The following is a 26,836-nucleotide window of genomic DNA, read 5'->3' on the forward strand; positions in this document are numbered from 1 at the left end:
TTGAGGGCTGTCTACTGAGAGCCAGAGAATGTATCTATTGGCCAGGAATGAACTCTGATATAAAGCAATTCATCTTATCATGTGAAATTTGTAATAAATTCCCTTGTGCTCAACAAAAAGAAACTTTAATTAATCATGAAATTGCAGATCGCCCATGGCAAAAGGTTGGATCTAATGAGTATTGAAAAGCATAATTATCTTATAACTGTTGATTACTTCAGCAATTTTTGGGAAATTGACTACCTAGAAAACACATTAGCCAGTACAGTGATTAGAAAACTTAAATCTCATTTTGCTAGGTATGGATTGCCCTGTGTATTGATTAGTGATAATGGACCCCAATTTGTAAATGAGAATTTCAAACAGTTTGCAACTGATTATGATTTCGAGCATAGGACAAGTAGCCCTACACATGCCCAATCTAATGGTATGGTCGAATCTGCAGTAAAAAAATCTAAATGTTTAATTAGAAAAGCTATTGAAAGTAATAAAGATCCCTATCTAGCCATATTGGACCATAGGAATAGTGATAAGACGCCAGCCCATCACAGTATAGCCTAGGTAGGAGAACACTTACCAAATTACCAATGTTATCCAAGTTACTTGACAATCCAAATGTAAATTTAGAGTTGGCTAAGGTAAAGAAGAAAATAAAAAAAATGCCAAGAGTAAATTCTATTATGATAAAAATGCTAAAGATTTAAGTATTTTGCCTGAAGGAGATAATGTACGTCTTAAACCTTATTTTTTGGGCAAAAAGGTCTGGGAAAAGGAAAAAGTTGTGGAACGATCAGATGAAAATCTTATCTAATTGAAAGTGAAGGCAAGCTATTTAGAAGGAATAGAGTTCAGTTGAAAGAAACCCCAAGTGATGTGCAAATGCCCAAGGTAAATGAACCAGTAACTATTGACCTTATTGGTAATGAAATTGAAAATCCTGTCAAAGTGGAAAATAAAGTTGAAAGTAACAGACAAACAAGGTCAACCAGAAATAAATTACCGTCTAAGTATTCTGATTATGAAATGTATTGATGTTGTACGTAATTTCTTTAATGTCATATAAATGTTATGATTATGAAGTGTATCGATTTGGTGTGTTATTATTCCTTTGAATGGCATGTTTAATTTTATACCAAGAATGAATATTTTAGTTTTGAACAGGTACAACCACATATCCATTATAATGGTGTACTATGTTTTGAATGTTAATAACTTTTAGAGCTGATTATAGTCCTAACCAGTAACATATCAAAGTAAATTCAGTGTAGTATTTTAACTGATAATCCATCCATATAAATTTAATTTTAAAAGAAGAAAAGATGTTATATTATTAATAATTATTCAGTAATTATGATAATTGTATTGTAGAGAATGCTAACCAACATTCCATGATTCCTAATGCCACCGCCAGATGTAGGCGTGTGTTGTTGTTGTAACTCCGCTCGTACGATAAAGTTAAGTTGTAACATGTGAGTTTATATCATGAATATCACCTCCAATGCACGACATCGAGACATTTGTAGCTAGCCATATCACTGCTCTAAAAACTTCAGTTAGAGTAGGAGAACTGGGTAGTCGAGACGATCAACTTATTTAGCTGAGGCCTTCACACACGAAAGGGAGTGAATGCCTTCTTAACAGGGGAGCTATTACTTTTATTGACCCCCTTGTCTACCCAGCAGTCATTTAAATTATTCAGTTGTTAGAAGAGCAGCCATTTTTTCTCCTAATCAACTGACTTTAGGAGGGAAACACAAAGAAGGCCAGAGATCGTCATTTCTGTTAGTAGCTGGAGGGAATAAAGACTCCTTTAAGCCTTAGGGACGTATCCCAAAAAAGTGTGTGTAGCTAGCTAGGTACTTCCTAGGCCTACTTACTGTGAACCTTTACTGGTGATATGTTCTGTTCACATGATGGCCTGCCAACAGGGGGGGAGAAGCTGCCCCCAACATCCAAGCTTCGTGCCCGACACTCTCAGTCCAGCACAGACCTTGACCTAGGACAGACGTCCAAGCCAGCCTGCCCATAGGCCTACAAAGGGGTCTAACTGGCGGACAAAGCCGACGCCATATTCTACAAAGGTCCACTACATAAGGCATCCAGGTACGTCTTGAGTTACAGTCATATTGCCAGTTCTTTTCCTCGGAGTCAAGTAAACTCTTCCACATTTTCCATTTCAAACTCCTAATTCTCAAATGAACATCCCTTTGTTACTTTCCTGCCTCGTGGCTGCATGCCACCTTTTGTGATCGTCCCAGACAAACAAAGTCTTCATTGAATATTTCATTTAAACACTAGAGTTCCTCCCCCAGTGTGTTAAATAAAAGTGACTGCCCTTGTAGCTGAAATATAGTGCAAGAAGTCCTTATTTTAGATTGAGTCTAATCTTGGAACTTTTCCAGATTTTTTCTGAGTCACGTGTCATGTCTCCTCACACACCAGAGCTTCCTTACCGCAAGATGCCTATTATCAATTTTGGAAACCAACATTGAATGAGAGTTGATTGTGGCCAGTTTTCCATATTGTGAGAGATAGGAGCGATCCAGACATTATACAGCACTCTGCCCACGTGGCTCTTTACCGTGCCTTAACCTCAGGCCATTCAACGGCCTCTTGTAAATAAATGTAATGTAAATTAATTAGCTGGTTTTCAATGGCGACCTTCTAGAGTAAATAAACTAACCAAATCAATCTTTTTTTACAGTTTATCTAAGGTAAGTCAGAAGCCCTCTATTTTCCATTTTTTCCCTCTAACATTTTTTCTTTACGATTGGGACCACAAGGCAGTGCCCAATACGTAAGAATCTTCTTCTTCTTCCCAGCTTGTTCCCATTTTTATATGGGGTCACCGTTTCGGATGAGCCGTTTCCATCTATTTCTATCCTGCGCTTCTGCCTCATCAATTCCCTTCTCATGTAAGTCTCCTCTCAAACAGTCCTTCCATCTCTTTCTTGGTCTCCCTCTTCTTCTTCTTCCTTGCACCTCCACCCCCATAGTATGTCTCCCAGCGTGGTCCTCATCTCTCCTCAACAGGTGTCCATACCATCTCAGCCTCCCCTCCTGCACTTTCTTTGATACTTCCACCACCTTAGTTGACCCCCTTATGTAGTCATTTCTGATCCTATCCTCTCTTGTCACCCCAGACATCCACCTAAGCATTCTCATTTCTGCCACATCCATCTTCTTCTGCTCTGTTTTTCTCATGCTTGCTGTTTCCGTACCATACAGCATTGCTGTTCTTACCATCGTCTTGTGAAATTTTCCTTTTAACCTAAGCGGTACTCTTTTGTCACAAAGAACTCCAGAGGCCGCTCTCCAGGTGTTCAGCACTGCCTGTACCCGATGTTTTACTTCTTCTTCCATACTTCCTCCGCCAGCGTTAACAAAAGATCCCAAACACTTAAACTTATCAACTTTCCTTATTTGCTCTCCACCAAGCTGAATACTTTCTCTATCATCCCACCCCCTTCAGTGGTGGTACACATATATTCTGTCTTAGATCTAACTTATTCTCATTCCTCTGTCCTCCAGTACTTGTCTCCATCTTTCCAATTTCACTTCCAGATCTTCCCTGCTCTCTGCACACAGAACAATATCATCCGCATACAATATGTTCCATGGTACTGTCTCCCTTACTTCCTCTATTATAACATCCATCACTATGTTAAAGATAAATGGGCTCAGAGCCGACCCCTGGTGTAATCCTACTCTCACCTCAAACCTTCTGTCTCCCCAACACTGCTCCTCACTCTGGTAAATACATTCCGGTACATCTCTTGTATAAATCGCACATACTTCTCTGGCACCCTCTTCTCCCTCAGACTCCTCCATACATCTTGTCTCGGGACTTGGTCATAAGCCTTTTCAAGGTCAATGAATACCATATGTAGGTCCCTTTGTCTTTTCCCGAATTTCTCCATTATTTGCCTCAGACAAAATATACCATCTGTTGCTCCCCTTCCCTTCATAAATCCCATCTGCTCTTTACCTATTTGTACTTCTTCTCTCAGTCTAGCATCTATCATCCTTTCCAGTATCTTCAAAGTGTGGGACATCAATTTAATGCCCCTATAATTACCACACTCTTGGACATCGCCTTTCCCTTTAAAAATTGGGATCAATATACTCCCACGCCACTCATTTGGTATCTTTCCTGTTCAAGGATCTTTATCATAAGATAGTACAGTATATCCACTCCTTCATCTCCTAATGCTTTCCATGCCTCCACCGGAATCATGTCTGGTCCGGTTGCCTTCCCATTCTTCATCTTCTTCATTGCATTTAGTACCTCTTGCCTAGAAAACCTCATTACCATCCCAATGTTCACTTGCCCATCCTCTCTTATTAGTCTATTATTTTCTTCATTTAACAACTGTTCGAAATATTCTTTCCATCTCTTCACAATGTCTTCCTCCTTTCTAAGTACTACACCATCTTGATCCTTTATTTGTTTGATATGTGTAATATCTTTGGTGCTCTTATTTCTAGCCTTTGATAGCTTGATCATCTTCTTTAATCCTTCCTTTGTCCCCAGCCCATTGTACCATCATCATACGACTTTGCTTTAGCTTGGGCTACCACCTTTTTCACCACATTGTTTTTCTCTCTGAACCTATCTCTGTCTTCCACTGAATGTGACTCTTCCCATCTTTTCTTTGCCTCCTTCTTATCTTTTACTACTTTCTCAATGTCTTCATCCCACCACCACCTCTCCTTTTCTTCCCATATGATACCAGATGTCTCTCCTAGCAGCTCCTTTCCATGCCTTCTTATTACTGCTGCAATCCCTATATCAATATCCTCCTAAACCTTCCTCTTAAACTCTCTCTTCTTATCTCCTTCCTTCTCTAATTTGTACCATTTAATTTTCCTTATCCCTTTAGCTTTGGGTTTTCTTTCCCTTTTCAACTTCAAATCCATACATAGCGTCTGTGTTGGGGGGGGCTACATGGTCGCCTGGAATAACTTTACAGTTCTTGACCTCCACCAGATTTATCCTTTTTATACAAGAAGTAGTCTATCTGGGGGAATCTTCCCCCAAATACCACTCCTATATGTTATTAAGTGTTCCTTTTCTTCTTAAAGAATGTGTTTACTATTGCCATGTCGAATGACACAGCAAAGTCCACTATACTCTCTCCTTCTGGGTTTCTCTCCCCAATTCCATGGCCCCCATGCACCCGCCCAATCGCCTCATTTTCTTTTTCACTTCCGACATGGCCATTACAAATCTGCCCCAACTATCACCCTCTCATGCTCTTCCAGTTCTTGCATTATTCCATCCATGTCTCTCCAGAAATTTCCCTTCTCTTCTTCTGTGCAACCAACTTGTGGTGCATATGCTCTTATATATTCAGAATCTCCTCCATAACATATCTTCAATCTGATGATACGGTCATTCTTTCTATGCACTTCTATTACCGAGTTCTTCAGTTCACTAGACAGTACTATGCCAACTCCATTTCTACCTTGCTTATTTGCTCCACTATAATATAGCTTATATCCATCTCCCAACTCTTTAGCTCTGTTTCCTTTCCACCGCGTTTCTTGCACACACATAACATCTACTTTCTTTTCTCTCATTAAGTCAGCCAATTCTCTACCTCTCCCAGTCATGGACCCAACATTTAGCTGACATACTCTAAACCCAATGTGAGCTCGCTTCTTTTAGCTGCACCCGCTCCTGATGCAGTAGCCCTCGCCTCACCACAGAGTTAGGGCGATGTCTCTGTGCGTCGTTTACGGAGTACGCCCTAGCATTACCTCTTTCCATATTTCGGCTCATTCCATTTTTTGGTTTTGGCACAGATTTTTACAGCCGGATGCCCTTCCTGACACCAACCCTCCCTATTTATCCGGGCTTGGGACCGGCACCCATAATGACTTGTTTGCCCCCCACCCCGGTGGCTAGGTTCCCAATATATATATATATATATATATATATATATATATATATATATATATATATATACACTGACCACTAGATTGTATTAAGTATAGTAACAACGTTGGTGATTGTGCTCTTTCAAAGTTCAGCACTGCAAACATGAGATTGGCCAACAATGTTAAGGAATGTTTCATTTGACTACATAACATTGTAGTTTGGAAACGCTACGATCACTACCCATGCTGATTTGATTGCTTTTCCAATATGATGAATTTTTTATTTCAAATTTAGTTATAGTTGGAAAACAATTGTAATTTTTTTAATATTTTTTTTCAAGAGGTTTTAATTGTCTATTTAATTTTGATAATGAGCATAAATCGTTCGACACATGAGAGAGAGAGGAGAGAGAGAGAGAGAGAGAGAGAGAGATAGAGAAAAGTAAAAGCTTCATCAGATCTGATTCCCAGATCGTGTCCCCTGTGCCAGGTAAGCGAGTGTACGCAGCTGTACTAAAATAATAAGACATATTCTTCATTTTCTCTTCTTATATCACACACATCCTAAATCTGAAAGCACCAGCATATTCAGGGTGAATTTATTGTATGAAAACAAAAGTTTTGTATCATCTTGATCGCATGAATAATGCAAAATCCGATGATAAGTAAAAACAAGTATAAAGAATTAAATGCTCCTCTTCATTTAGTTGCTTTCGTCTCTCTCGCTCCTCTCTCTCTCTCTCTCTCATGTGTCAAACGATTTATGCTTCATTATCAAAATTAAATACACAATTAAAACTTCTTAATAAAAAAATTAGGAAATTACAATCATTATTCAACTGTGGCTAAATTTTACATAACATTTTTTTATATAGGTAAAACAATAAATAAGCATGGGTAGTGGTCGTAACGTTTTGAACCTATAATTACTTATAATTACAATAAAGACGATTTCTTACAGTGCTAAACTTAAGAGTGAAAGCACTAACATTGTCATAATAATACAATGCATAACTGAAACTATTGGTCAGACTTTACCGGTATTTACATATATATATATATATATATATCTATATATATATATATATATATATATATATATATATATATATATATATATATATATAACAACCCCTTTTTGACAAAACTACACAAATAATAAATTATCAATTCTTACCTGTGGCAGCAGGCGCCCTCTATCTGCAAGCATGTCACTAGGCTATTAAGCTCACATAAATACAAAAATATTTCATTTATTTCCCAAAGCAGATGAACATAAAATAGAACAAAATGATTAATAAGTCATAGTGATAAAAACCCAAGTCTGCCCCACAAAGAAAACTATTAAGTTATCATTCCACTCTCTTGGCTTAGTCTAAGTACTTACTCCCAGGCTCAAAATGTCATTTGTTACATTGTATTAGTCAAGTTATCGAATCCCATCTCTAGTATCATGGTATAGAGCTGTCATGGTAATCGCTGTATAACAAGGAATTATAAGATAAAGGAAAGGAAAACGCATCTTCAAGAAGTTCTGCAGCAAGTAGGCATTTGCGCACGTGTTGAAGGTGCCTGTTCTCATGATGGTTCTAGAATCGGTAGGAGTTTTGTGAAACGCAACACGTGCCATCATGTCGTCAGAAAATGCAGAGAAATATGATGCAGTACTTCGTCGAGATTCTTCTAAGACGTTCTGGTCATCTCGGGAGTCTGTGACGTTTATGCTCCGTCCCGTGTAGGCTCCACCCCCCAGGTCACCGTATAAATACGACTGACGAAGTAGGAGAGAGAAGAGTCACAGATCAGATCATCAGTTAGAGATCAGAGATCATCAGACCTTACCTTACAGACCTTACAGTTCGTTCGGGTTGCCCCAGGTCCCTCAGTGTGAGGCGCCTCTAATGTCTACCAGAGAGTTGCTAGTACATCTTCCGGTATATTTTGCATCTTCCAATCTTGGATGGTCTGGGATGCAGTTTAGATATTTGTCGAGCTTATTCTTAAACACATCTATGCTCACTCCTGATATATTCCTCAGATGAGCTGGCAACGCATTGAATAGACGCTGCATTATCGATGCTGGTGCGTAGTGGATTAATGTCCTGTGTGCTTTCCTTATTTTTCCTGGTATAGTTTTGGGCACTATTAATCTACCTCTGCTTGCTCTTTCTGATATTTTTAGTTCCATGATATTTTCTGTTATTCCTTCTATCTGTTTCCATGCCTGAATTATCATGTAGCGTTCTCTTCTCCTTTCTAGACTATATAATTTTAAGGATTGTAGTCTTTCCCAGTAGTCTAGGTCCTTAACTTATTCTATTCTAGCTGTAAAGGACCTTTGTACACTCTCTATTTGTGCAATAAGAGAAGAAGGAACAGACTAAGGATAAGAGGGGAAGTCTGCGCACGAGAGCTTGGTCGAATTCGAGTCAAGTCGTCCAGTTAGTGAGAACGACCGGGGTTTTTGATGTTGAGCAAGCCTTGAGAGAAGAAACTTTCTACAAGATGTTTCGAGGAGTTCCTGCCCTTCAAGTATCAAGAATAGACGTTGCTTTCTGCAGCACGGAGTCAAGAAGACAACTAAAGTTCCCCCGTTCTCCTTTGTGAAGCCATTGCTTCGAGTTGCAAAACTGGCTAACAAGTACTTTCATTACCCCACTGTTTCCCCAGTTCACGCATTGTAAGATGTTGCCTTTTTTATGTAAATAGGAGACACCATTTTGCATTTATCTTTGTTAGTAAGCTTGTAAATAAACCTTTGTTTTGTTAGTGTTTCTTTCTATATTCGTATCCCCAGTTTCAACTGTTGGTGTTGAATTCTTTTTGTTTATCATAATATTGAACTTGAAGCGGACCTCTCTCGGTTCATAACAAGAGCCCATCTTGAGATGGGGGTTTTCTCCCGACACTTGGCGTTCCCTCAACCGTCTTTCTTCCTATCACAAAGGAATGTGTCTTTCCCTCAAGTGCCTTGATCGGTCAGACCTATGATATATGTACAAACGAATGTAAATACCCACCACGCCTCAAAACCACCTGTGGCAACAGTACGGACAGCCAGATCTTAAAAAACTCCACACGCATCAGATTCCTTCATTCAAGAAGGCTGTCTCTACAGCGCACTCTGTCTCCAAGCAAGAGCAGCTGACACAATATGTAATTCACTAACGCATCAATTCATACCTGTAAGATGGCTCAGCCACCTATGTCCTTTGAGCACGCCTGTCACACACCACATCAGCAACAAATGCACAATGTATCAATTTGCCACATGATTTAGGGCTACCTCCGTTGCTGGAGCCCTTGTGCCTCGCCGGATGCACAGAAGTTTAAGAACTCCTACAGCACAAATTGTGATCAGTATGACGGCGAGCATGACCACTATTATTGGAATTGTGTAACGTTCATTGATGAAAGGCTCATCCTCGTCACTAAGATAAGCAGAACTCGACAAATAGTTGTAGATGCTGGTTGAGTACATAAACCACCTTGAAACAACTCAGCACGCACCATTATTCAGCGTCTGCGACCCTTGTAAGTGTATCCAACACCCCTTCATCGCGAAACTGTAGATTCGACATTTTCTACTGAAGGAAATGTGGTCACCACCCCGTTGTCAAGGAAATATCCCGTGACTTCCATGCAAGTGCTACTCGCACCCGCCTCATAGAAGATTGTAGACTTCTGATTTATCCCAGAATGTATCCTGAGATGATATACCGAAGGCAGTCCATAGAATCGCCATTCGTGTGTAGACTCGACTCGACCTCTGGTACTGTAGAACGAAGTCGTTTCCATCGTCTCCATCACGTGAAGTTGGGAATTCTGTAAAGTAATCGTGTGTCCATATTTAAAATGTCTACATGATCATGAAATAACTAAAGTCTTGCTTTACCCCATAAATCCGTCATTAATTAATATACTCAATCTCCTAGTCAAATACTAAAAATTCCTAATTAAACAAAATATAATCTTTACCCACTGAATCCTCACAAGTAATCCCATATCCGACAAACACACTATCAAAAGAGAACCCATAATGTCTAACAGCAAAAACCCCTTTTATTGTTTATATAACCAACCTCCATGAAATATAATGCCGAACACCCCTTTATCTAACTCACATACCCCGACAAATTATATCTCCTATCTAAAATTGAAATGCTATTTAAAGCTTAACACCAATTACAACATCTCTCATAGGAAAAAAAAAAAAAAAAAAAAAAAAGATAATAACAACAATAATAAGTGAACTTTCCCCCATTACACAGCGCACATAAGAGAAGAAAAAAGATATATAATTCAATATTTTTCCTAAAATGCAATATGTACCGTTACGGAATTTGCTACCGCAACAACCCCATCAACCAGAAACGACCGGAACACAACCCTCTTACATGATAAACCTCCGTGGAATGCCATAGTCAACATCTAAGAGAATAGTGCAAATCTCCGAGTAATCAACTCCAAAGAAAAAGATCAGCAACCAGATTCATCACAGCATTATCAGCAAAAATCCACCTGTGATTACCTCAGGTGCTTCGAACCGCACTACAGATTTGTCTAGTCAGTCTTACAACACCTAGAAACCCTTATTCTCCAAAAAAAAATTTTTATACTGACACCATATAATCACATTCCACAAACTTATCATCAGGATATCACCAAGGTGCCCCCCCCCCAAAAAAAAAAATTGTCCTTAAATCATAACTCCCCATGACATTACCCCAATTATATAAAACCCCAATGCCACCTATTCGGCTCGTAAAACCACAGAAATTCAGCCCCAAATATCATACACAGGAATTATCACATGTTTATCATCACGTTTCTCAGCTAAAACAAAAATTTGCTGTATTTCCAAACAACTTCCCACATAAAATATTAACCCCGAAATCTTACGCCAAAACGCCACAGATTTGTCCATAATAAGAAAAAAAACAGTAGAAGGAAATGAAAGGGAAAAAAAAAACGTTAAAACATTTCACCACCAAATTGGAAAAACCAGGCAGCAAGAAAATAAAAGAAAAAAATGCAATTGCGCGACAATATATTAATCACCACAACCAATTCTTTTCAATTTCGAGATATGTGTTAACCTCGATCGACCTGTTTTTTCCTCTAAGACTACAAATCTGTTCCCAATTTTCTCCTCAATGACTTTAAAAGGACCTTCAAACTTCGGGCCTAATTTGTAGTTCAGTTCATTTCTCACATTAAGTTTTAAAAATACCTTGTCTCCGACATTGATCTTGGGATCAGATGTGTCCCTGATGCGGACAGTACGTGGCTCTGTAGTTATATGTTGATTTTAGCCCCGTTCAGTGTTGATTCTCAAATTGGGTATCAATAACATTCCATGGTCCTTTTGTAGGTACTTTATTATATAAACCATGAGCCGTTAATTGAGTATAACTGAAAACAAAAGAAAAACACTTTTAGGCTAATGCCTTCGAAGCTATTGCCACATGCCCTACAAAACTGGTAGGATGCCATTGGCTATATCAAAGGTACAAATTAAAACATAATATCAAAAGGTACAAAAATACATATCATAAGCAAATTAACGTTATCTTACCACAATTTTGGGGACTTAATCCATTAGACAAACAACAATGAAGAAATCCATGACAAGCAAGTCACATTTCATGTGCTTGAATCTGACGCAGCAGTTGTTGTGATTGTTTACTTCTACCCAGTAGAGCGGGAAGTAACTCGTCCACCTTGGTAGAATGTATTTTAGTATTGTTTCAAAACTCAGATATAACTGGATATGCTAATGACAGTAACAATGGCTCCCCTAAATTGTGATAACAATTTAAACAGTAACTATACTATTGGGGAATGAATATGAGATTCTTTACAAACTATAAAATCACAATATACAGGTTAGTCCATTCCATACAAAATAAAAATATACAGTACATATTGACTTAAGTGCTCCCTGATGGGGACTTCCCTGTTGTACTTTCTAATAACATTACAACTGAATGAATAGGCCTTTCTAGAATTGTAGCTGTCTTGTGGCGTTTACCATTTTCATCAAGAAAAGCATCTGCTACTAACAATTTAATTTTTCTAACATGGCCAGCTTCATCTGGGTTTGTTTCTAATACTCGGCCTAACATCCACTTGTTGCGAGGTAGATTATAGTCTTTGATTAAAACTATATCATCAATTTCTACATTCCTTTGAGGCTTTAACCACTTTTGGCGTATTTGTAATGATTGTAAGTATTCTCTTTGCCACCTTTTCCATAACTGATTAAGAAGATATTGTACACGCCTCCATTTTTTCTTTGAAAACATGTCCTCTTTTACAAAATTACCTGGAGGAGGCAAGACTACCTTAGACTTCAATGTCAGAAAATGATTAGGTGTCAAAGGTTCTACATTTAAAGGATCATTCAAGTTATCTGTGGATAATGGTCGCCCGCTTACAATATTTTTCTGCTTCAGTCATGAATGTTCTCAAAGATTCATCGTCTAAAATTTTACTATTGTTAGATAGCAATACATTCAAAATATTTCTAACAGATCTTATTTGTCTATCCCAAACACCACCCATATGACTTGCATGAGGTGGGTTCATTTTAAATGTTATAAAATCACATTGTCCTTTAATAATTCATTTTAATATTTTCAACATTCATTTCTCGGAGGCACTTTGCAAACTCCTCTCTTGCACCAATAAAGTTACTACCTTGATCTGAACGCAGTTGTGTGCAATGGCCTCTTCTACAAACAAATCTCCTATAAGCATTTAAGAAAGAGTCTGTACTGAGAGAATGGGCAGTTTCAATGTGTATTGCCCAAGTTTGACATACATGTAAATAATACACCATACCTTTGAGCTCTTTTCTACCTTCCTTAATTATAAAATGGACCAAAATAATCAACTGCACTGTAAGTGAATGGAGAAGACATTTCTACCCTATCCTTTGGTAAATCGGCCATCTTCTGTGTAAGAGTATCATGTCTAATTTTTCTACAAGTTACACATTTTGATATATGTTTCGCTACTAAGGATGATCCACTTATAATCCAGTAACCACTAGATCTAATTCAATTTAAAGTTAAATTTCTACCTTGATGGTGTACTTTATTATGATAGTGACAGATTATCAATTCAGTAATATGACTATTCTTTGGCAAAATCACAGGATATTTTACATGAACATCAAAATTACTTCTGTGTAATCTACCACCCACTCTATTAAGCCATCACTACCAATAAATGGATCAAGCTTGTACAAATTGCTAGATTTCCTTAAACATTTATCAAATTTGTTATTGCTTATACTTAACAACTGATATTTATATTGAAAAGCTTCTCTTTGGACTAATTTTATAATGGTAATTTCTGCCTTGATTAGCTCTTCTACAGACACATGAGCATACTCAGTATGTAATGACTTTCTGTTTCAACTTTATCAATAAATCTATTACATAAAGCTAATGACCTTCTTGCACGTGTCCAATCTGAGAAGTAATTAAGTCTGGTAAGTATGGTAGCAGAATTACTTTATTTCATCAGTGTTAATTGCCAGTGACACTTTCTTTAATTCTGGATCTTCATCTGCAACTTCAAATGAACATAAAGTTTCATTATCAGCATTATCATGTTTTAAGAATTCAGGTCCATGCCACCACATATAGTTACTAGTCAGATCATGAACAGACATGCCTCTTGAACATAAATCAGCAGGATTATCACTTGAGGAAACATATCTCCATTGTTCAGGTAAGGTGTGACTTCTGATTTGCGCAACTCTGTTTGCGACAAAAACCTTAAACTGTTTACATTGATTAGCTATGTATCCAAGAACAATTGTACTATCTACCCAAAATACTTCTTTACTAATATTGACCTTCAACTCCTTTTTTAAGAAATTACTCACCTTCACTGATGCTAATGCAGCAGTGAGTTCTAACCTAGGTATAGTAAAAGTTTTCAAGGGAGACACTCTTGATTTAGCCATAACTAACCTAGTATGTACTTGTCCATTTGCATCTGTCATTCTTAAGTATGAGCATTGACCAAAACCCTTCTCACTGGCATCAGAAAAATTATGTAATTCATAGTCTATGGCATTCATGTTGGCTGGTTTATAACATCTCTCAACTTTAATATCTTTCAATTTGGGTAATTGACTTAACCAGTTTTCCCATTCAGTAATAATAGTTTCAGGAATAGATCATCCAGCCAAAGGTCTTGTTTACATAGGGTTTGCAAAACTTTCTTACCTGTAAGAATGAATGGTGATATCATGCCTAGAGGATCAAAAATAGAGCTAACTATGGATAAAACATTCCTTCTAGTACTAGGCCTTTGAATGGATTTGACATTAAAATTAAATGTATCTGTTTCAGTACACCACTCCATACCTAATGTTCGTTCCACTGGCAATTTATCTTTCGTTAAATCAAGATTCTTAACTGATTGAGTAACTTCATCAGGACACATAGCCTTTAAAACTTCAGCATTATTGGCAACAAATTTGTGCAAATGGAAACCACCCCTTTTACATATCATCTGACTGTCTTTGGCTAAGTTTATGGCTTCCTCCACTGTAGCTACAGACTTTAAGCCATCATCTACATAAAAGTCTTCTTTAATGAACTCTGCTGCCTTTTCAGTAGTTTTATCCTTAAATCTCATCAGCAGCAGCTTTCAAAGCATAGTTTGCAACAGATGGAGAGCTTCTAGCACCAAATAGATGAACAGTCATCCTATATTGAACAATGTCACCATCTAAGTCATGGTTATCAAACCACAGAAATCGTAAAAGATGCCTGTGTTCTTCATTTACTAAAACTTGGTGATACATTGCTTCTACATCACAAGTAAATGCCACAGAATGATTTCTAAATCTACACAAAATACCAGCTAGACTATTTGACATGTCTGGTCCCTGAAGTAAACAATCATTCAAACTTACATTTTTATACATAAAAGAGCAATCAAATACTACTCTGATTTTGTCAGGCTTTCTGGGATGGTAAACCCCATGATGTGGCACAAACCAAACCTTTCCATTATTTAGACATGTTTCATTCAAAGGAACCCTTTCGGCATAACCCTTATCAATCATATTCTTCATGAAATTTATGTAATCCTTTTTCATGCTTACATTCTTCTGAAGCTTTTGTTTTAAGTTGGATAGTCTTTTCTGGACTACTAACTTATTATCTGGGAACTGAATATCACCTCCTTTGAGTGGCAATGGAATTTTTAAACTGTTTACCATCAATAATCTTAACTACCATTACTAACAATTTCAATAAACTGTCTTCTTCGTTCTTTCTTCTATTGACAAAGCTACCTCATCATCACTAACATTACTTATGAAATCAGATTCAAACATCTCTCTGACATGATGAGGCTCATACACTTCTTTTACTTTGGTTGGTACTGTAAAAATGTTATTTGATATCTTGGAATTTATTTCAATTTCTTCAACTACAGTTCTATTAACAACAACATCACTTTCTAAATTATTCTCATTGACATTTACATTACCAATAACTCCCCATCCAAGAGCTGTTCTCTGACCATAGGGCTCATTTCCAGACCCAGGAATGATTTCTAAAGGTTTGACAGCTTTTATACAGTTTATACCTATTAATAGACCGATCTCAATGTCAGGATTATACTCTACTAGCCTTCTAGCAATTTTCTTAAGATGAGGCCATCTTAAAGCTGAACATTTTTTAGGGATTTGTGCTCTTCTTGCAGGAATAGTTTTTCTAGAGTAGACACATGGTAAATTTACAGTACTATTTTCATTTATGCCCTTCACTGATAAACCTAATACTTTAGTACTTTTTATAGCCTCTTCACCCAGCATAGTCGCTATCTTGATTGGACAGAATTTTTGGCCATTGCATTCATATACCTTAGGACACTTTCTTTGATAAAACAAGCATCTGACTGGATCATCCAATACTGCAAATACCATGACCTTATTATTTGTATCTCTATGGCTTAACCAAACAGGTACAATCATTGAGTGAACATCAGCTGAAAAATATCTGTTAACATTAATTCTATTAGCTACAGCTACAGCCTGTTCTTGTTGGGTATCACCAGAACTTGGTTTTTTATTCAGTTTCATCTTGGAGAATTGTTGGGTGCCACCTCTTGCATTTAATACATTTCCTTGGTCTTTTACAATACCTTGAATAATGACCAACCTTGAAACAACCTCTACACATTTTTTTATCTGTCAAATATTGGTTTCTTTGAACAAGATCAAGTTTTAAGAACTCTGGGCATTTTTCCATCTCATGGTTTTGTCTCGTAATAGCATGTAATCCCTATTAATTTTACTCTCGGCTTGTTTTTCATTTTTAGATTTATTTTCATCAGATGCAGCATTTGTAACATTATTAACTTCATTAAATTTAGTAGCAAATGATGTACGCTTTGCAACCTTACTTTGTGGTTGTTTTTCTTTAGGTGTGAATACAGTATCTCTCCTATTAAGTGCACTGTAAGATGATGTTGGATTACATGCCTTATTGGCTTCATCACTTATGAACCTTGTAAACTCTTCAAAAGATGGATATTCCTCTTCATCAATTGTGATTCTTTTAGTTACTATACAATTCCATCTCTCTGCAATTTGAGCAGGCAACTTCTGTAACATAAGTCTGTTTTCCTTAGGATCGTTAAGAATTGCTAAGTACTTTATGATTCCCATGGCTGTTTTACAGTGTTCTAAGAAATCAGAAAATTTCCTCAAACCTGAACCATCATTAATTGTAATCTTAGGCCAACCTTCAAGCTTGCTTCTAAAGGCATCAGCAACAATAAATTTATTTCCAAACCTATCATGAAGTATCTTCCAAGCCTTGTCGTAAGCCTCTTGGGTGCCAAAAGAAATAAGATTATCAACGGCAGCTTTAGCCTGACCATCCGTATATTTACCTAAGTAGTACAATCTTTCAGCAGCATCATCTGTTTTATATTCAATTAACCCTTAAACGCCGACTGGACGTATTTTACGTCGACATTTTATGTCTCTCGGGTGCCGACTGGACGTATTTTACGTCGACATACAAAAGTTTTTTTAAAAATTCGCAGAAAAATAATTTTAGGCCTACCAGCCGAAAACTCTTGAATCACGCGCCTTGGGGGATGCTGGGAGTTCACGGATCAAGGTGTTGTTTTGTTTACAATCGTTACGCAGGCGCGCAAGCGCGAATTTCTTTCTTGCCGCACTAAAAAGTATCTGTGACACATCTCGGAAATTATTTCGTCACTTTGACATAATTTTTTTACCATTTTAAATTAGCCGTTACATGGAGTATTATATATGAAAATGTGCGCATTTTTATGTAGAATACACCAAAAAAAATACTGATGATTGTAGCTTTTATCAGTTTTGAGATATTTTCATATAAATAACGATAAGTGCCAAAATATCAACCTTCGATCAACTTTGACTCTACCGAAATGGTCGAAAAACGCAATTGTAAGCTAAAAATCTTATATTTTAGTAATATTCAATCATATAACTTAATTTTGCAACTAATTGGAAGTCTCTAGCACAATATTTCGATTTATGGAAAAACTTTTTCCTTACGTCCGCGCGGTAACTCTTCCGAAAATAATCATACATGCGATTGTGGTAATGTTTGCACCATTTTAAATTAGCCGTTACATAAAGTTTTATATATGAAAATGTGCGCAATTTCATGCATAATACAACTAAAAACAACCCATGGTTGTAGCTTTTATCAATTTTGAAATATTTTTATATATGATAAGTGACAAATTTTCAACCTTTGGTCAATTTTGACTACCGAAATGGTCGAAACGAAAAAAGCAATTGTAAGCTAAAACGCTTATATTCTAGTAATATTCAAGCATTTACCTTAATTTTGCAACAAATTTGAAGTCTCTAGCACAATATTTCGATTTATGGTGAATTTATGAAAAAAATAACATTTTCTTTAGTCCGCGCGGTAAACTCTTCCGAAAAAATCATACGTTGCGATTGTGGTAATGTTTGCACCATTTTAAATTAGCTGTTTGTTTTGTCGTCATTATTTTGGGTCTGCTTTAGTTATATGACCATACGACAATTCTTCACTCTTCCTGTAGGTAGAGGGAAAGATGGTGTTTTAGTATTGGATGTAATATTACATTTTCTCGTCGCGAGGTTCCGGGATGAAGGGGCGATAATAAAGCAATATCTTCTTGCTGGTGTTTATTGGCTTAAACTACATTGAAGAAGGCGGGTAGTTGAATATACAAAATACAATAAGCGTATATAATAGAATCATAACAAACATATGAGCATCGACGCTCTATACACAATAAGGAATCATATCCTGCATACATGAGGTAGAATTTATAAGATCGAAGCCTCTGTATCGGACTCGATACTAACATAATAATACTTGGTTATACTTATAACATTTACGCATTATGCAACACAGTGCAATAGCTCTGAACTGAACGTGTCTGCGGAGCTAAGATTTCCGCGCGCTCGTTACATAACGTCCTTGCATACATAACAGTCTCCTCCCCCTTTACCTGTGACTAAGAAACAAATGTTCCTCACATTTACAAATCTAATCTTTCAGGAGGTTTTCCTCTACTCATTCTGTTAGGGAGTACTATAGGTGTGTTCTGAGCTGTTGCATGATTTTGAACATCTTGGTGAGCAGTTTGCACATCTGAGTTATTTAAGTTTGAGGTATTTGAACTTGTACTTCTGTATTTGTTTTGTACCAAATGACTGCAACGATCAACATGACGTTTTACAATCTTTCCACCGACATTAACATCATAATGTAAATTACCTATCTTCCTGACAATTTCTCCTTGTACCCATTTTTCTGGTGTATTGTATGACCTTACCATGACATAACCTGAAGGAGCGAAATGTCTTACATTGGGGAAAGCTTACTTACTTGATCATAACCTTTCTGTTCTAACTGACTCTGCAAGCTTGGATACTTAGATCTAACTTATTCCTGATCCTCCTCCCCATCAACAAATAAGATGGTGTACACCCGTATTATTATTCCCACAGTTGTTCTATAGGATAATAGGAACTTTGCAATGTGAGATGCTACATTACCAGAATTTGCTTGTCTACACTTCATATTATGTTTGAAAGTTTGAACAAATCTTTCTGCTTCACCATTCGTGGATGGATGATAAGTTGCTGATAATGTATGTTGTATACCATTTACATTCAGATTCCTTAAACTCCGTGAAGTAAACTGTGGGCCATTGTCTGTCACTATTCTTTCTGGCAAACCATGCGTTGCAAAGATTTGCACGGAGTGATTTTATATTGCTACCGATGAAGTTGTTTGCATTGGTATAACTTCTGGCCACTTACTATATGCATCTACTAATATTAGATATGAGTATCCTAAAAATGGACCTGCAAAATCTACATGTACACGTTGCCACGGGTATCTGGGTAATTCCCATGGGTGCATTCGTGTTAGTTTTGGATTATTTTGTTGTAATGCACAATTCATACACTTCTTAACCAAATTTTCAATGTCCCTATCAACACCTGGCCACCAAACATAAGTTCTAGCAATTGACTTTGATCTGACAATACCTTGGTGGTCTGCATGTATTTCTGATAGAACTCTATTCCTTAATGCATTTGGAATCACTACTCTTGATCCTCTCAAAATACATTCTTGAGTTACACTCAATTCATTCCAAATTTCTTTGTATGGTTTACAATTAGCATCTCCTTCACAAATATCTCTGCCGGTTATTAGACTCTGCACTACTTTTGAAAGTACTGGGTCTTTCTTTGTACCTTGTGCTATTTCCTTAGCTGTAATAGGTAATTATAAGCAGAAAGCAAAAGAATACTTTCCTCATATTGCTCTGGTGCTTTGTCTACAGGCAATCTCGACAAAGCGTCTGCATTACCCATCTTAGATGTTGGTCTATATTCTATGTTGTAATCATATGTCGCTAATATGATTGCCCAACGTTGTAGTCTTGCAGCTACTAACGTCGGTAAACTTGCCTTTGGACCTAAAATCATCAATAATGGTTTGTGGTCTGTAACTAATGTGAACCTTTTCCTGCCATACAGATACATATGGAACTTTTTCACTCCATACACTAGTGCTAATGCTTCCTTTTCTATTTGTGAGTAATTTCTCTCTGCTTTGTTCAATACCCTAGAGGCAAAGCTATTGGTTTTTCTGTACCATCTGGCATTACATGTGCTAGTACTGCACCTAATCCTATGTTTGAGGCGTCACAAACCAACTTTACTGGCAAATCCATTTGATAATGTACTAAGAATGTGGGTGATGTCACTTCTGCTTTGATTCTTTCAAAAGCATTTTGACATTCCTTTGTCCAATTCCATTTTACATCTTTGTTCAGCAAATTGTACAATGGGTGCAATTGTTGCTAAGTTTTGAATGAAACTACCATAGAATGTTACTAAACCTAAAAATGATTGCAATTCCTTGACATTTTTCTGGTAACTTTGCTGAGTGCACTGCATTTACCTTATCTTGAGTCCTTATGAATACCTTTACCATTTACAATAAAGCCTAAATACTCAACCGAGTTCAACTTCTAAAATACATTTACTCTGGTTGACCTTGATATTGTGTTCCTTTAGTTTCTTTAGAACTGCACGTAAACCTTTCTCTATGTTCTTTTTTGTTTTTGCCAGCTACTAATCTGTCATCAATGAAAAATGAATACTCCTGACTACCTGCAAATATTTTGTCCATTGTTTGCTGCCATATTGCTGGACTGCTAGCAACACCATAGGGAAGTCTTTTTGGACGATACAGCCCTAAATGTGTGTTTACAGTACATAGCTTTTGGGAATTTTCATCCATGGATAGTTGTTGAAATGCTTGTCTAAGATCTATCTTAGAAATACTGAGCATCCTGACAAAGTTGCGAACATATCTTTAGGATTGGCAATGGATGTTGTTGCTCACTTGCAATTTGTTGGATTTTAATGTCACCTTGTAATCTCCACATAACCTAACTTGACCGTTGTCCTTACAATTGGAACTAATGGTGTGGACCAATCTGAATAATCTACCTTTTCCCATGAACCTTCACTTTCTAACCTTCTAATTTCAGTTTCCACAGCTGTTTTCAATGCATATGGAACTGGTCTTGGAGCAGAAAATCTAGGAGTAGCATTCTCCTTTAAAACTAAGAGCTTGCTGCATTCTTTACTGTTCCTACTCTGTCTTCAAATACTTCTTTGTAATCTGATAGAAGATTAGTTAATGAAATTTCTTCTGCTGGTTCTTGTTTTGTACCTGTAACCCTTAGAATACTAGGCCAATCTAATTTTATGCATCTTAACCAATCTATCCTAATAACGTCTGTCCTTGACCCTTGACTTGATTATTGTCAATGGTAACTTACCTATCTCTTGATCTTTGTATTGAACTTTCACTTGTGATGAACCAACTACTTTTATGTTTGTACCAGTATAACTTTTGAGCACTTTGCCTGAAGGTCTTATCACTAGGTTAGGTATCGTTTGTGCTACTCTTTCAGAAATTATTGTCACATCTGCAGCTGTGTCTATTTGCATTGGGTGTGAGTTTCCCATTTATTTCTATTTGAGCCATAAGACGTTCTTGTGCATCTTTGTTCACGGAATTAATGGTGAATGCAAATTGTTCTACTTCTGTGGTCCTTATGTACACTTTCTTCATTTGAGCTAGAGCAGTCATTTGAATTTACGGTTCTATTGATTTGTTTTGTGGTCTTTTGCTTAGCAAATTTACACTGACTTGTTAAATGACCACGCTTCCTGCAGTTGTTGCACGTCTGACCTGACGCTGGGCACTTATCCCAATCATTGCTATAATGATCTTGTTTACCACATCTAAAGCACGATTTCTTTTGAGGTTTTTGTGTCCCTATGTGACTTTGACTTTTCTGTGAGTATGCATTAGGTTTAACCTTGTTATACTTGGATATACCTGGGCTAGGCTTACTCGTTTCATTTGTCTGCCCTTTCTTTGCATGTTGGTAACTCCTTTATAGGCTACATGATTTACCTGACTACTGTTGTTATTATGAGTCTTACCTACAATGACATTGGACTGGTATAGCAGTTTCTATTGCTCTTGCTATTCCAGAACTTTTTGCAAATTTAACTTCTTTTCTTGCAGCAACTTCTTCCTAAGCTCTTGCGAGTTACTCCTTACTATAATTTGCTCTATTAACCTGTCTTCTAGATCTCCAAATTCACAAGTTGAAGCTAATTTCTTTAACTTAGTTACAAAAGAATCTATTGTCTCACCTGATTCCTGTGATGCTTCTCCCCTGAACTGATAACGTTCAAAGTATTTATTTGCTTGAGGAGCAAAATAATTTGTAAGCCCAACCCTTCAATTGCGTCCTGCAATGAATCACCTGTTAGATTTAAAGTATTGAATACTTCCTGAACTTCTAAACCTGCAGTATGAAGTAACAAAGCCTTCTGCTGCTTTTCGTTTATTTTCCCTAGTGCTTCTAAATAAATTTGGAAGCTGCCTATCCACTTTTTCCATCTTGTACCCACTGATTTAGGATCATCACCGATGCTGAAGCTGTCTAACTTTTGGACATCTATCGGCATTTTTGCTGTGATACTAAGAAGTTTAGGCTAGGCTAGGAATTTGGAAGTTCTTTTCTTTTTTTTTTTTTTTCTACCTTGTAGGCTACACTTGCATAGACATACCTGTTGCACTTTTACTCTCTAAACCAAACCCTTTTTTTTTTTGTGTTTAACGCTCCTGACTTGGCAAGCGTTGCTTGGTTTGAGTGTGATGAAGGCATCTAGGTAGAGATTCTTCGTTTTCGGTGACTTCGTCCGATTGGGGTCGTCGTCTTCCGCTTCTTGGCTAGGAGATTAGGCCGTAGGCTATAGGCTCCATTTGGCTGCTACGAGTTCGTCACCTGCGTCGCCAATGTTTTGTCGTCATATTTTGGGTCTGCTTTAGTTATATGACCATACGACAATTCTTCACTCTTACCTGTAGGTAGAGGGAAAGATGGTGTTTTAGTATTGGATGTAATATTCCATTTCTCGTCGCCAATGTTTTGTCGTCATTATTTTGGGTCTGCTTTAGTTATATGACCATACGACAATTCTTCACTCTTACCTGTAGGTAGAGGGAAAGATGGTGTTTTAGTATGGATGTAATATTCCATTCTCGTCGCCGAGGTTCGGGATGAAGGGCGATAATAAAGCAATATCTTCTTGCTGGTGTTTATTGGCTTAAACTACATTGAAGAAGGCGGGTAGTTGAATATACAAAAATACAATAAGCGTATATAATAGAATCATAACACATATGAGCATCGCTCTATACACAATAAGGAATCATATCCTGCATACATGAGGTAGAATTTGTAAGATCGAAGCCTCTGTGTCGGACTCGATACTAACATAATAATACTTGGTTATACTTATAACATTTACGCATTATGCAACACATTGCAATAGCTCTGAACTGAACGTGTCTGCGGAGCTAAGATTTCCCGCGCTCGTTACATAACGTCTTGCATACATAACACTGTTACATAACGTTTTATATATGAAATGTGCGCAATTCCATGTATAATACAACAAAAAATATTTGAAGGTTGTAGCTTTTCTCATTTTCGAAATATTTGCATATAAATCACGATAAATAGAAAAAAAAAAACCACGTTCGGTTCAAGAATTTGACTCTACCGAAATGGTCGAAAAACGCAATTGTAAGATAAAACTCTTACAGTCTAGTAATATTCAGTCATTTATCTTCATCGTGAAACAAATTCGAAGTCTCTAGCACAATATTTAAATTTATGGTGAATTTAAAAAAAAAAACTTTCGTTCCCTCCGCGCACGGACTCTCCGCCACAAATCTCCGAAATGCGTAAGTCCCATTCTCGGAATATTTGCTCCGTTTCATATTAGGCATTTCATAGAGTTTTATATATGAAAATGTGCGCAATTTTATGTAGAATAAAACGAAAAATATTTGAAATTGTAGGGGCTTTTCTTAGTTCTGAAATAATTGCATATAAAAAATATATATATAAAAAAAAATTTGACATTCGGTCAACTTTAACTCGTCAGAAAACTGCATTTGTAAGCTAATATTCTTACAGTATAGTAATATTCAATCATTTGTCTTCATTTTGAAAGAAATTGGAAGTCTCTAGGACAATCTTTAGATTTATGGGTGAATTTTTTGGAAAAAAAATATGTGTTTCAAGATTCTGCACGTTACGAATTCATGCATTATTTTGTGATAATATTTTCTCTGTGTTGCTTTTATTGTTTTACAATTTGTTATATACCAAAATGATTGCAATTTAGTGTACATTACAACAAAAAAAAAAGTAACTTGTTACCTTCAACCGTTTTGCGCACAGCGCGATTTGAATACAATTATATATGAAATTTCGTTTTTGCGCTATCATATATCGCATTATTTATATATGATAATGATAATTTTTTTCATTTCTGATGGTTGCATACTAAACTTCAGGCAATGAAAAAAAAAAAGGAGCCAAAATGAACTCTTAACCTTCAAAACTAAGCACGCTATAATTTTTTGAAAAAATTTTTTTATTTTTTCCCGCTCCCGCGCTCACTCTGAAACGTCTCCGGCACACGGGAGACATTTTTTTTTTTACCGCTTCGGCGTTTAAGGGTTATGTAATAAATGATGCTTTCCATTGAGGGTACTTCAGCAAATCTCCAGAAAATACCTCTGGTTCTTTAACGGGTAAATTGTCTTTACGTTGCCTTGCAGCAAACAAGTCAGCTAGTTTCTCTAAGTTCTGATTTTGAAGATCAGCAAAACCTTTTAAAATATCCCATTGACAAACTTGACTGGACTGTACGTTATCATTATTGATAATGTTAGGTTGTTCATGAAAATCGCCAGGGGTTCATGAGTGTGTAGCCTTGGTCTATTAACATCAGGTTGTGTATTGCAAGTGAAGGCATTTTTGGGATCTACTATTAGCCTAGGTTCACCTAGTTACCTCATGGGATTGCCTCATCTATAAGTACTACAACCTAGCCAAGGCTCATTTGGTATTTTGAAATGAAAATCTGAGTTCCGGTTTGTTTCTTGGCCTAGCCTAAGTTTACTTGGCTGTGAGTGTCCTATGGGCTGGTAATTATAATTATGGTCTAGCCTTGCTTTCCCTGGTTGTATGAAATCTGTTTGAAATTTAAACACCTGAGCATTTGGATTTAGATCAGTCATTCCTTTATTTACTTCACCTTCCTTTTGTCTAAATCTTTGTCTATACTTACTAAACCTCCATGCAAAAGGAAAGGGACTTTTGTACCACTAGAACCTGATACTGAATAATTTACAGCTCTACTATCCTCAAGATATCTGTGCAAGAGACCTTCAGTGGGTTGGTTATTTTCACCTAACGGAAAAGGAAAACTCAAGCATGACTGTGGATCAGTTTCATTTTCTTCCTCTAAAACTTTTTATTAACTGCACATATCTCAGCATTAGTGGCTTCAATTTATCTTTGTCAATTTCTAATTTCTTTAAATCTGCTCTAGCCTTCTCCATTATGTCATGGTATTTTCTTTCTGTGCCTAACCTAGCCAGTTTTGTGCTTAGTTCTATTCTCTTAGTACTAGAAACACGTGAAGATTTACTTACACTTGTATGATGTGACCTACTAGATGAAGACTTTGACTTTAGAGACACATTTGACATTTTATCATCTTGGTCATGTTTCATTTTTTCTTTTAATTTTGTTAACCTAGTGTGAATTTCAAAGCATATTTCCTGGTAATTATACTCTAAACTCTGTACAATGTCAACCTCTGGTATTTCTGATTCTTTCACTTTAGAGAGAGTTATGTCAATATTCTTTAATTCTATTTGAAGCCTATTTGCAACATCCTGTAGTAGGCCTACATTACAATCATTTTTAGAAAGTGCCAAATCTGCTTCCTTATTTATCTTGCCCAACAATCTCTTTTGTTTTTTGAATTCATCAACCAGAAGATCAAAATTATACATCTTACCTTTTTCTGATTGAAATCTCACTCGTTTACCCATACTAGGTGACATAGGCCAAGGCCTAGGTTTCAATGAATGCAAGTCTTGCTCTTCATCTTGGCCTAAATGTTGATCTTCATGTTTCTCTTCTTCATTAAGCTCCATTTTCTTGAGTCGTAGATTTTCCACGTTGCCTTCTACGTAGGTTAGGTTAGGCTCCTATTCTTGGGTTCCTCTATCTTTATCCTAATTGTGTTATCTTGTCCTTGATGCGGACAGTACGTGGCTCTGTAGTTATATGTTGATTTTAGCCCCGTTCATTGTTGATTCTCAAATTGGGTATCAATAACATTCCATGGTCCTTTTGTAGGTACTTTATTATATAAACCATGAGCCGTTAATTGAGTATAACTGAAAACAAAAGAAAAACACTTTTAGGCTAATGCCTTCGAAGCTATTGCCACATGCCCTACAAAACTGGTATACAAAACTGGTAGGATGCCATTGGCTATATCAAAGGTACAAATTAAAACATAATATCAAAAGGTACAAAAATACATATCATAAGCAAATTAACGTTATCTTACTACAAATTTTGGGGACTTAATCCATTAGACATACAACAATGAAGAAATCCATGACAAGCAAGTCACGTTTCATGTGCTTGAATCTGACGCAGCAGTTGTTGTGATTGTTTACTTCTACCCAGTAGAGCGGGAAGTAACTCGTCCACCTTGGTAGAATGCATTTTAGTATTGTTTCAAAACTCAGATATAACTGGATATGCTAATGACAGTTACAAGATGTTTTACTAATACTAGTTTATTGATAGCAATGGTTCTTAAAGGATTACCCCAGTGTTTCAAGACATTTTCTAGTGAAGTCAAGAAAGCCCTTAGATCTTTTGAAGAGACTGAAAGAAGCCAGCAAGTAGGCCTAGGCCTATC

The 26,836-nt window shown here is 36.8% G+C and overlaps 2 protein-coding genes across 2 annotated transcripts in view; both read right to left on the reverse strand.

The window, feature by feature from the left end:
• The window catches only part of LOC135203215 (uncharacterized), a 94,694-nt gene extending 78,952 nt beyond the window's left edge, over positions 1–15,742 (reverse strand). Inside the window, exon 1 of the mRNA XM_064232971.1 lies at positions 15,209–15,742. Coding sequence (XP_064089041.1) covers positions 15,209–15,733 — 525 coding nt within the window. The 5' untranslated portion in view covers positions 15,734–15,742. The remainder of the gene's footprint in view (positions 1–15,208) is intronic.
• A 9,598-nt stretch (positions 15,743–25,340) lies between these two features.
• Positions 25,341–26,600, reverse strand: LOC135202872 (uncharacterized). The gene is made up of 2 exons (XM_064232328.1): positions 26,477–26,600; positions 25,341–26,300 (listed from the first exon to the last, which is right to left on the reverse strand). Exon 2 carries the CDS (start codon positions 26,052–26,054, stop codon positions 25,341–25,343), a length of 714 nt encoding a protein of 237 aa, XP_064088398.1. The 5' UTR covers positions 26,055–26,300; positions 26,477–26,600.
• Positions 26,601–26,836: the final 236 nt, after the last annotated feature.

The sequence above is a fragment of the Macrobrachium nipponense genome, chromosome 33 (assembly GCF_015104395.2).
Source record: "Macrobrachium nipponense isolate FS-2020 chromosome 33, ASM1510439v2, whole genome shotgun sequence".
Classification (NCBI taxonomy): Eukaryota; Metazoa; Arthropoda; class Malacostraca; order Decapoda; family Palaemonidae; genus Macrobrachium; species Macrobrachium nipponense.